Source organism: Procambarus clarkii, chromosome 1 (genome assembly GCF_040958095.1).
Source record: "Procambarus clarkii isolate CNS0578487 chromosome 1, FALCON_Pclarkii_2.0, whole genome shotgun sequence".
Lineage (NCBI taxonomy): Eukaryota > Metazoa > Arthropoda > Malacostraca > Decapoda > Cambaridae > Procambarus > Procambarus clarkii.
In genome coordinates, this window is record NC_091150.1 from 46328745 (window position 1) to 46341761 (window position 13017).

General features: G+C 42.7%; 1 protein-coding gene across 1 annotated transcript in view; it reads right to left on the minus strand.

Moving 5' to 3' along the window:
* The window catches only part of LOC123774339 (Bub1-related kinase), a 139097-nt gene that overhangs the window by 28567 nt on the left and 97513 nt on the right, over positions 1-13017 (minus strand). The window contains 4 exon segments of the mRNA XM_069322183.1: positions 892-1041; positions 5368-5517; positions 10696-10842; positions 11276-11389. Coding sequence (XP_069178284.1) covers positions 892-1041; positions 5368-5517; positions 10696-10842; positions 11276-11389 — 561 coding nt within the window.

Sequence of the window (13017 nt, forward strand, 5' to 3'; positions counted from 1 at the left end):
AAAATTTGTGAGGACAGCAGCAGAGCACATGGCTACAAAAGGACAGAGGACCGCCCTAAGGGGCATCATACTCCGGCCAGCTCAAGCAAAACACCACTAAGCCCCAGGAAATTATGCATTTTATCACACACAGAGATCACACTAATGTGATGCATCAAATGAACAAATCCACAAGGGCCGTGATGGGGATTCGAACCTGCGTCCGGGAGCATCCCAGACACTGCCTTAATCGACTGAGCTACGACAGGGTAAAAGGGTTGAAACCGAAGTTCTACTGAACTACTGTGTGATGATGTAAGGGCGAAGAGGGAGAACGGCCTATTGACATAGCTCGGGTGCAGGGGGGGGGGGGTTGTGTAAAAGCCTGGTTTGTGCCTCAGAGAGGCTACGGGATCTAGTAAGTTCAGTAGAACTTCGGTTTCAACCCTTTTACCCTGTCGTAGCTCAGTCGATTAAGGCAGTGTCTGGGATGCTCCCGGACGCAGGTTCGAATCCCCGTCACGGCCCTTGTGGATTTGTTCATTTTATGCATTTTATCTCTCCTATATCTACAAAAATCTGAAATTATAATTTTTTTATATTACTATTATTTCACAACCAAACAAACAGTTAAGTTATTCTGCTAAATTATCTGTATTCTGTATATAGGGTGAGGTCGGCGGACAGCACACTGGACATGTCATCCTGTGGTCCTGGGTTTGATCCCAGGCGCCGGCGAGAAACAATGGGCAGAGTTTCTTTCACCCTATGCCCCTGTTACCTAGCAGTAAAATAGGTACCTGGGTGCTAGTCAGCTGTCACGGGCTGTTTCCTGGGGGTGGAGGCCTTGTCGAGGACCGAGCCGCGGGGACACTAAAAAGCCCCGAAATCATCTCAAGATAACCTACATACCTGATGCTCATCATTTTCATCTTCAAAATCATCATCAGTAGGTAATATTGTGACATTCATTGGGTCCATTGTTGATGCCTGGAACACTTTTGCATATGCTCCCTCACCTCGAATGCGACGAACATGGAACATCTCGCTCCCTAAAGCAATCTGCAAAGAAAATACAGGGTAAATGTCTACTGAGCTTCACTAATACATATGAACCCCAAGTACAACCGAGGTTCAATATTAGTTTGACATTCAGCAAATGGAGTACAGTGGAAAAACAGGGAGGACACACCTCCCTTCATAAAATGTAACTGGCAGCACTCACTTCACAAGCACATGCTACCGCATCTCTCTACTTTGCCCATTTCATTACTATTTTTGACATTCATCATTTAAAGAAAATTTTTAATTTCTACTCTTTCTTTTAGTTTCCAATTTACATATGATTACTAAGGATACCCAAATTCTGTTTAAATACATGGTATGGAACAATAACTTCTTTTAACACAGTTCGAGATGCTTGTGTGTGAAATTCAAATTAAAGTGTTAAGGGTGATGATGTGATTGCAAGTGCCCTGTGTGTTGACCTAAGTTAGATTTGAATTAATATTTCTGGGCAGTTTAATTAAAAGAGTGAAAATTATGTAGAATCAAGAGGCTACAGAATACTCATGGGCAATCTGAGTGGTAAAACAGGAATATATATATACTTAATGATCTCTATTATCCGGATCCCACTAAACCGGATAATGGGGTCATCCTGATAGTTTTGTGTCCATATCTGGATGAATGTCCATTGAACCCAGATACCAATAGACAGGCAGAGTTTTTACCATATATGCTGGCATATAAATCAACATTTGAAGCTTAAAATTTTCTCCAAAACCAAGGGTCGACTTGCCACCGAATATAAAATGTGAACCTTTACCCACAGAGATAAACAAGTGAAACGCCCGGCCTATAACTTGTTGCACACTACACTACTTGCCATAACTCACAGCCCATCACATTTATTAAGATAATTTCACAAGTGAAATTTTTTAAATTTCTCAGCAACTGGTGAGGGAGGCAGGCAGACAAGAAGGAAGGAAGGGAGGGAGGGAGGGAGGGAGGGTGGCAGGCAAGAAGGGAAGGAGGAAGCCAGCCAGCAAGACAGGCAAGAAGGGAGGTAGGCATGGAGGGAGGGAGGGAGGCAAGGAGGGGAGGGAGGGAGGGAGGCAGGGAGGCAGGCAGGCAAGGAGGGAGGGAAGGGAGGGGAGAGAGGGAAGGGAGGGGAGGGAGGGAGAGAAGGAAGGGAGGGGAGGGAGGGAGGGAAGGAGGGAGGGAGGCAGGCAAACAAGGAGGGAGGGGAGGGAGAGGAGGGAGGGGAGGGAGGGGAGGGAGGGAGGCAGGCAAACAAGGAGGGAGGGGAGGGAGAGGAGGGAGGGGAGGGAGGGGAGGGAGGGAGGGAGGGAAGGGAGCCAGGCAAGCAAGGAGGAAAGGAGGGAGTCAACCAGCCAGCCAGGCAGGCAAGGAGGGAGGGAGCCAGCCAGCCTGGCAGAAATGCAAGGAGGGAGCCACCCAACCAGCCAGGCAAGAAGGGAGGGAGCCAGCCAGCCAGGCAGGCAAGGAGGGAGGGAGAGAGGAAGGGAGCCAGCGCAGGCAGGCAAGGAAGAAGGGAGGGAGCCAGCCAGCCAGCCAGGCAGGCACGGAGGGAGGGAGGGAGCCAGCCAAGCAGGCAGGCAGGCAGGCAAGGAGGGAAGGAGCCAGCCAGGCAGGCAGGCAGGGAAGGAGGGAGCCAGGCAGGCAGGCAGGGAAGGAGGGAGCCAGGCAGGCAGGGAAGGAGGGAGGGAGGGAGCCAGGCAGGCAGGGAAGGAGGGAGGGAGGGAGCCAGCCAGGCAAGCAGGCAAGGAGGGAAGGAAGGAGGGAGGGAGGGAGCCAGCAGGCAGGCAAGCAAGGAGGGAGGGAGCCAGCCAGGCAGGCAAGGAGGGAGGGAGCCAGCCAGGCAGGCAAGGAGGGAGGGAGCCAGCCAAGCAGGTAAGGATTGTGTCTTCACTGGTAATTAACCTAATTGCCCCCTACTGTGTTGCCCTCTTCAATTTTATTTGGTCACTTGGGTTCCTAGTTTAACCCTTTAGTTGAGCTCGGCATCATATGATGCGTTGAGCGACTTGCAGTAAATTGCACTCGGCATCATATGATGTTTTGGAGTACCGCGCAAGATTTAAACGGCCCGCGGATACACTGGGTTCACCTCACCTTTATCAGGGCTTTAAACAGATGCCATTAAAAAAAAAAAAAAAAAAAAAAAAAAAAAAAAAAAAAAAAAAAGTGGGCCAAATTCCCGGGTGTGAGGGCCTCAGTATTGAGTGAGCCACCAAGCCTAATGCACGTAGCATGAGCTCACAGCACTGCTGTTCAGCTTGTGACCACAGCATTGCCTAAAAATGCCATAATATATATGTTCATGCTATTATTTAGCAATGATAGTATTACAGAAGACCCCTGACTGATAAAAATAACCAGGATTCTGATAATAGCAGGATTGTTGTGATAATTAATGCTGTAGTGGGAGATGTAATCTTGGTGGGGAGGGAGGTAGCCTTGTCTGCTGACTCTGTGTGACCACCTTTTACTGTCTGGGCTCACTATACCAGCTTAGTTGTTTGCTATGGTGAACAAAACATGCAGATACTTATATATAACATCTGTATATAGTGAATAAAAGCAAAAACACTATTGTGGGAGGAGAATGGTGGCAAGTCAGGTGAGGTGAGGAAGGAAGTGGCAGCCAGTGGCAGGCTGCCACTGGCTGCCACTCAGCATACCAATTTAGTGGTTCGTTATGGTGAACATGAATGTAGATACTTATATATAACGTGTATATACAGTGTAATAACAGCGAAAGGAGCATGGGGGAGAAGCCATTTTGGTGATGGGGTGGCAACATCTGCAAGATTTGTCATGTTGGTAGGGGTGGCCACTATGCTCTTTGGGCACTATACTGGCTTAGTTGAACAGTTATGGTGAACAAAACATGTAAATACTTATATAGTGTATATAGGGTTTTAACACCACAAACAGTATTGTTGGGAGTGAAATTTTAGTGCGTCTGACCTTGAATGTGTGAGGGAGGCAGCCGCCAGCTGACTGTGTGTAGCGACGTCTCTTAGTGCCTGAACTAATTATATCAGCTTAGTCGTACAGTTCTGGTGAACAAAACATGTAGATACTTATATATAACGTCTATTATAGTGAATAAAAGCAAAAACAGTATGGTGGGAGGAGAATGTGGACGAGTGAGGTGTTGAGGGAGGGAGTGGCAGCGAGTGGCTGGCTGGTGTGGGGCGGTCAATCATCCTTTTTTTTGACTCATAATACCAACTTAGTGGTTCATTATGGTGAACAAAACATGCAGATACTTATATATAACCTGTGTATATAGTGTAATAACCGACGAAGTATTTGTTCACTGTTTGATGAACATAATTGAATAAACAATATGCATACCATAATTTTGAGTACAGCAATGATTCACACATTTTATTATACCCGTATAAATATATCACACTACACACTATTGAATAATATTACAGCAAAAAAACTACAAAAAATCAGACATTGAAATAATTAGGTAATTATCTCTTTGCTCTTTGTGGCCATTCCTGCCTGACAGCTGGGGAGGAGCATACCACCTGGGATGCACGCTGAGTCAGCGCCTGTTTTTTTCCAGACTTCCCCGCCCTATAGCGGGCAATATATGCCTCTTACGATTTTTTTTATTATTTTTCCTATGATCAGAGAACATAAATTAACAGGTTTAGAAGAATTTTTTTTTTTTTGGTATGAGCCCGTGGGTGACAAATGCTAATTAGCCCTGAGCAACACAAGGATACATTGCACTGCATTAACACACACAACAATTAAAACTTGCAAAATCAAACCCCCAATAAGTTGCATGCGTCACTTTCCAACTTCAGACTTGCTTTTAATTATATAGATGGTGAAATACTAAAGAAACTGTTCATGACTTTTGTGAGACTAAAATTGGAACATGCAGTTATGTGGTGCCCAAATCTTAAGAAGTACAGAAATAAACTGGAAAAGGTGCATTGGCATGCTACAAAATGGCTTCCGGAAATGAAAATTAAGAGTTACAAGGAGAGACTAGAGGCGTTAAACATGCCAAAACTAGAAGATAGAAGAAGTGATATGAACACTTACAAAATACTAACAGGAATCGACCAAATTGACACAGAGGAATTCCCAAAACAGCCAACTTGACGAACAAGAGAACACAAATTCAAACTAGGAAAACAGGGGCTGAAAAAATATTAGAAAATTATCTTTTGAAAAAAGTCGCAGATGGTTGAAACAAATAAGTGAGAAGGTGATGGAGGCCAAAACCACCAGTAGTTTCAAAGCGTTACAAAGAGTACTGGGAAGACAGGACACCACGAGCGCAGCTCTCATCCTGTAACTACACTTAGGTAATTACATTTAATTTACCTGAAAATTGGGCTTTATTACTGGAAGATTTCCCTGAAGGGTCACAAAGCCACTACGTGTTTCAACAGGGTCCTTCAAACTTGAGAGAACACACTGCAATACTTCGTCAGCAAAGGGATTTATTTTGTCTTGAAGGTTGGTTTTTTCATTCTGAAAGTATACATAAACATACTTTTAAATCTTACACAGGAATAAAATTGCTAACAGATTACCAAACAAAACACATATATGATGTATGTAGAGGCATACCAAACATCAGATTAACAAACCAATTAGGCTATTGCAGAATAGCATTTAATTACAGCAGAACCTTGAGTGACGACCGCTTCAATTGGTGAGCATTTTAGGTAACGAGCGCCCAGATTGCCGACAATTCCTCTCGTATAGTGAGAACTCGTTTGAATAACGACAACACTATATGGTGGGGTCACGCTGCTTCTCACACATTCTCGGATGCCTCCGACGATGTAAATAAATAGTTTTTTTTGTTTAACCCTTAGACCGCGCAATACGTATATAGATGATTTGAGAAACAAAACCGGAACTGCACAATACATTATTAGACGTTTTAGTGTTTAGCGCCTTAATTTAAATGCCCCGCATGGGATAGGGGCAGCTATAGTGCAGCCACGACCGATAGTTGACAGGCGTCACCTAGAAAAAAAATCGTGGCCAACATTCCTGGGTGTGAGAGCTTCAGTACTGAGCGAGCCACCAAGGCTGACACACACAGCATGAGCTCACAAAACCGTTATTCAGCATGTGACCACAGCAACGCCTAAAAAGTCAATATATATATATGTTTATGCTATTATTTAGCGATGATAGTATTACGGAAGACCCCTGACTGTGAGAAAACTGACCAGGATTCTGATAACAGCCGGATGGTTGTGATATTTAGTGCTGTGCTCCATGGTGGGAGGAGTAATGTTGAAGGAGGGAGGGAGGTGGCATCGTCTCCTGACTCTGTGTGGCCACCTTTGATTGACTGGATTTACCACACCAGCTTAGTGGTTCACTATGGTGAACACAAATGTAGATACTTATATATAATGTGTGTATAGTGTAATAATAGCAATAGGAGTATGTTGAGAGCTGCCATTTTGGTGAGGGAGATGGGTCGTCTGCATGACATGTCATGTCTTGTTTACTGGTGGCCACTATGGTGTTTGGGCACCATAGCAGCTTATTTGTACAGGTATGATGAATAAAACATGTTTGATACTTATATATAATGTGTGTACAGGCATACCTCAGAATGCGAGTTTAATCCGTTCCTGGAGACGCCTCGCCTTCCGAAAACTCGCATTCCGAAGTTAATTTCCCCATAAGAAATAAAGGGAAATGAATTAATCCGTTCCTGACTACCCCAAAAACCCCACATCAAACTAAATTTTTATACCTAATTTACCTAATTCATCTAAATAAACCTACAAAACTGTGTTCCAGTTATTACTTACCTTGCTGTCGAGTGCTGTAGGCGTATGGAAGATGGTGAGGAGGGGGGAGGAGGAGAGGAGTTACTGTTTGGAAGGGGAGTCCCCTTCCATAATCACATCACATAACCCCATGCCTTGTAACACTATGGATACCACTTCTCTTTCTAAATTTTTCAAACCAGCCCCTGCTTGCCTTAAACTCTTTCTTATCTGCATCACTCGTTGCAGGGGTCTTCTTTAGAAGGTCTTCGTGCAACACCCTGGCTTTCTCACAAATAATGGCCTCCGAAACACTATCACCCCTCAACTCCTTGTCGTGTATCCAAATTAATAACAACTTTTCCACTTCTTCAAGTATTTGTGGTCTTTGTGCCGTTAATGTTCTTACTCCTTTTGCCACATTAGCACTCATAATCTTATTTTTCTTCTTAAGTATAGTGCATATTGTTGATGTGGCTTTGTTGTACTGCCTACAAAGTTCAACAACACGTGTACCGTTCTCATGCTTCCGAATGATCTCTTGTTTCTCCTCTATTGTCATCCTCACATGAGCTTTCTGGCCTTTATCCTTACCACTGGCTTTCTTGGGACTCATGGTGAGATATATAATAACAAATTGTATAGACAAATCACCAAAAATCCAACAAAACACTGAAAATCCGCGACAAGAATTGATGTGGGGGTAGTCACTGAGCGCGAGACAATGGTAAACTGAGGGGCGGAGGGGCGACGATCGCCGAACCACCACGCGCTAGGTCGGCTGTACGCGTATCAACAAACTCGCGTCCAAACTCGCCTCCCGAAGTAACCATCGCCTTCCGAGACAAATTTTTGGAGTAAATACACCTCGCCTTCCGAAAACCTCGCATACAGGGACAATTGCATTCCGAGGTACCACTGTATATAGTGTAATAACATCACAAACAGTATTGTTGAGGAGAAATATTAGCGAGTCTGGCCTTGAGGGCGGCCGCCACCAGCTGTGTGAGTAGCTACGTCTTATTGCCTTTACTCACCATACAAGCTTAGATGTACAGTTATGGTGAATAAAACATGTAAATACATATATATAACGTCTGAATAAATGCAAAAACGGTAGTATCGTGGGAGGAGAATGTGGGCAAATGAGGTGTTGAGAGATGGAGTGGCAGCGAGTGGCTGGCTGGTGTGTGGCGGTCACTCCTCATTGCTTTTTGACTCACAATACCAACTTGGTGGTTCGTTATGGTGAGCAAAACATGCAGATACTTATATATAACCTCTGTATATAGTGTAGTAACAGCAAAACTATTTGTTTATTGTTTTATGAACATAATAATTGAACCGCTAACATGCACACCATAATTTTGAGTATAGCGATGGTTCACACATTTTATTATATAAATATAATCACGATACACACACAGAAAAAAAAAAAAAAAATCTGGCAACTGCTCTGTCAACGCCTCTTTTTTGCCTGACTTCCCCACCAGATTGTGGCCAAAATATGCCACTACGATTTTTGTTTGTTATTTCTTTCCGTGATCAGGGAACACAAATAAACACTTTTATAAGACAAAAGAATTTTTGGATTTTTTTTTGTTGCGCCTGTGGGTTGAAGCCATTATGACCCTTAGCAGCCCAAGGGTTAAAGATGCTAATGATGCTGGGATATAAAGGGGTGAATGCTGTGATGTTGCAAAGCTCCGACTTTTATGTAGAAAAAGAAATGAAATTTATTTATGTCAAAAAGATTCATTTGATGTTTGGCAGGTAGGCTGCTCCATGTTTCTTAAAAAAAGAAGGAAAAAAAAAAAAAAATGTTGAAACAATTTGAAAAAACGGACAAATGCCATAAAGGTTTGTTCAGTGTTCATCAGGTAGGCTACTCTATTATTGAGACAAATGAAAAATACAAAACAAATGGAACACATTTGAAACGGAATGAATGTCATAATGGAGCAGCCTACCCGATACACACTGAACAAACCTTTATGGCATTTGTCCGTTTTTCAAGTTGTTTCAACCGTTTTTTTTATTTAAGAAACATGGAGCAGCCTACCTGCCGACCTTCTTAATTATTTCAACTTTCTTCTCATGTCATCAATGACCTCTTTCTTGTACATATCCTGCTTGTTAATGCTTTCACTGACACAATGCATGCATTTGGAGCTGACATGGTGCATGGATGTTCCTAGATTGTGCTGATATATGAAGCAAAGTCACCAGTGAACACTCCAGTCTCGTGACAAATCAAAACAATGGGAACAACGGGCTGTGAATCTGTGACGTCACAGGTGTAGAAGGCACTAGAGTGGTGCCCGACACGATCAGTGGGCAAAGTAAACCATCTCCCACCCACCACCCGGGCCGCCGTGAGGCCTGGTGGAAGTTTGTCTGATGAATTTCCCGATTTATTTTATGTGAACCATGCGTTTCCCAAACTTGAGTAACTGAACCAACGCCGATCGTCAAACTGGAACTTTCAGGTAACTAACATTTGCAAAGCATGTGGCTGTTTGTATATGCGTACTGCTAATACTTTCTTGCATCAGGAAACAAGGAAATTAATTAACATTGAGCCAGTAATTTCAGAAGATACCAAATGAGTAGGTGCACACCACTGCTTGATACCTGCTTGATGGGGTTCTGGGAGTTCTACTCCCCAAGCCCGGCCCGAGGCCAGGTTCGACTTGTGAGAGTTTGGTCCACCAGGCTGTTGCTTGGAGCAGCTCGCAGGGCCACATACCCACCGCAGCCCGGCTGATCTGGAACTTCTCTTAGAAAACAGTCCAGTTTTCTCTTGAAGATGTCCACGGTTGTTCCGGCAATATTTCTTATAGTCGCTGGGAGGACGTTGAACAACCGCGGACCTCTGATGTTTATACAGTGCTCTCTGATTGTGCCTATGGCACCTCTGCTCTTCACTGGTTCAATCTTGCATTTTCTTCCATATCGTTCACTCCAGTACGTTGTTATTTTACTGTGTAGATTTGGGACCTGGCCCTCCAATATTTTCCATGTGTATATTATTTGGTATCTCTCTCGTCTCCTTTCTAGAGAGTACATTTGGAGAGCTTTGAGACGATCCCAATAGTTTAGGTGTTTTATCTCGTCTATGCGTGCCGTATATGTTCTCTGTATTCCCTCTATTTCAGCAATCTCTCCTGCTCTGAAGGGGGAAGTGAGTACTGAGTAGTACTCGAGACGGGACAACACTAGTGACTTGAAGAGTACAACCATTGAGATGGGATCCTTGGATTTGAAAGTTCTCGTAATCCATCCCATCAATTTTCTGGCTGACGTAATATTTGCTTGGTTATGCTCCCTAAACGTTAGATCATTGGACATCATTATTCCCAAATCCTTGACATGCTGTTTTTCTATTACGGGAAGATTCGATTGTGTTTTGTACCCTGTATTATGTTTCAGATCCTCATTTTTGCCGTACCTGAGTACCTGAAATTTATCACTGTTAAACATCGTGTTATTTTCTCCTGCCCAATCGAAAACTTTGTTGACATCTGCTTGTAGTTTTTCAATGTCTTCAGCAGAGGTAATTTTCATGCTGATTTTTGTGTCATCTGCAAAGAACGACATGAAGCTGTGATGTATATTTTTGTCTATATCAGATATGAGAATAAGGAACAGTAGCAGTGCAAGGACTGTACCTTGAGATACAGAGCTTTCAACATCGCTTGGACTCGATTTTATCTGACTGACTGTTACTCTTTGTGTTCTGTTCGTCAGGAAATTGAGTATGAACTGCAGATTGGCAAGGATTTCCTGTACATTAAAATCCATCATCAACATCCTTCTCAATACGTAAGATCATTTTAAATAACTGCTCTCCTGAAAAAACATTCAATATTTTTATTTTGTCACAGATGTGACCAGGAATGTAACTAACCATTGTTAAAATCACACTTCCTTTACTCTCCAATCTAGTAGATTCAGCCAATGAAGCTGGCATCATGTCATCCATATCCATTAACATAGCTGCTGCCTGCTGGGGATCAAACATGAAATAGTCTTTTTCTTCTTCCCGAACAGGATTCTGAAATCATGTAAAAATTTTCATTAAATAGTGAGGAAAGGAGTGAGATAAACAAAAGCTACAATGAATATAAAAATAAACAATGTTCAGTATCATTACAAAGTTAACTATCTAGTAAATACTAAGTTTTAGACATCCCTGAAGCAAAAGTGAAAATGTGAACTACTAAATGCAAGGGGAATGAGTAAATGCATGTCTTTACCAATGTTTGGAAAAGTTTCTCTTTACCAAAAGAAACTGAATGCTCAAATAAACCCCAGCATGACTTAGTGAGTTTGTATGGAGTGCTATACAGGTACTTGCTACTACAAGTAAGACTTCTATTATTACTAATAATTATTAATAATACTAATACTCAACTTAAGACTTTGTAGACTAAATACTGTAAAGTGGTGACATTTTAGTATATATATTTTTTTAATGATAAACACACCTGTGATGCTAAAATGTCAGTTCTTGAGTCAGCCAAGCTCTCTCCTCTGGATTTGTCAGCAAAATATCCAGATTTGGTGAAGTCTGTCTGAGCAGTGGCACTTTCAAGTGTATACTGAAATTAAAAAAAAAATAAAAATAAAAAAAAGGTTCCATAAAAACAAAACAAAAAAAAAAAAAACTAGGGAATGGAGGAGACTGAACAATGAGGGAAGGAGGGAATTACTATTAATACCAATGACTGCATTCAAACAATAATCCATACAAAACCACAGCTATTCCACTACCATGAGGTAGTCATCAATGTGCATTCACATGTTCAGAGTGCAAAATGTACATAATATATTTGCTGCTTATCACACATGATAATCACTAGACTGTATCATGCACATGATACATTTGCTGCTGAGAACACACACATACGCATGCTAATCACTAGACTGAATGCTCTAATTACTGGGACTAAAATGAGGATAAATAAGAGACAAGAAATTAAGTGGATATCCTGGAGGTAAAATTTAAGTCTTCAAAGACCATGAAGAAAAATATGCTGGAACCCATTAACTGGATTCCAGTTTTTTAGATTCTCAAATAAGCCATACATAAAAATTTCAAGTTGTAAGTCCAATTAACCTGAGCATGTTCAGTTAAGGGAGGTTAACCCTTAATATACATGAAGTATTGGCAGAATTCAGCACCAGAGGACGGACACTTTATTTATACCAAATAACAAAAAGTTTATTGATATTGATTTCCTACATATACACTGGTGCATTCTTTTTAAAGAGTTCGAATCACATTAATTCTTATGTGTAACATTTAAAAACTTTAGATTTTGATACAATTTTATTTGCAATGGCTAGCCCATAGGATAAACCTCCAGTCCAAATTTCAGCATTGTAATTCGAAAGGAAAAAAAAAAAAAAAAAAAAAACAGCGTTGAATGTAATGAAACGCCATTTTCTAAGACCTGTAAGCTCCCCAGAGCTATACTGGGCTGATGTGTATATATTAGACCGTGGCAACAGTCAATCGAAGAAGTTCTAGGCCTACCGGGAAATAGAGCCAGAACCTGGCCACCTCAAGAGAGGCACGAGGAGCAATGGCCTAAAGACACCCCCGTGTAATTGGAAGTAGTCTTTGCCTGCCATCTACCAGGTCATGCACCCAGAAAGGTGGGAATTCCAAAACAAACTACTGCTGATTAAATAATTGCAAACCGAAAGCCAAACTAGTAACAGAACGCTGCAATCAAAATCAAGGAAACCAGTATGACGTCACCACAAGCACCGCGCATCTGTCTGCGCAACCCCCTTTCCCCGGAAGGGGGACAAAGGGGTCCCAGACCTCCGAGCCGGCAACTCTTCCCAGTTCACAGGCTGTTGTGAGGGGGAAACGGTCGATCGACTCTGGCTCCATCCTTTGAGCAGTGCTGCAGTGCGGTGGTGGTGTTTTATTTTGGTATCGTGCGAGCCAGGAGTAATACAAGAGTACTGGGGCTGCATGCACCTAGGGCCGCCTTCCCTAGGTGCCCTGTAAGTACTGCCCTTGTGGCTTTAGGGTTATCTTCCCTGAACCGTTCGGGAACTACCTCCGCGTGGTTCTGTCACTGCTCGGTGATTGCCCACCCATGGGGGTTCTGCTGGGGTGGTTCTTGCTCCTTTTTTTCCTTGGGTAGGAGGTACTTTCGTCACTGGCAGGGGTGCGAGGTACTATGCAGCTGTCTGATATACGCATAGCGAC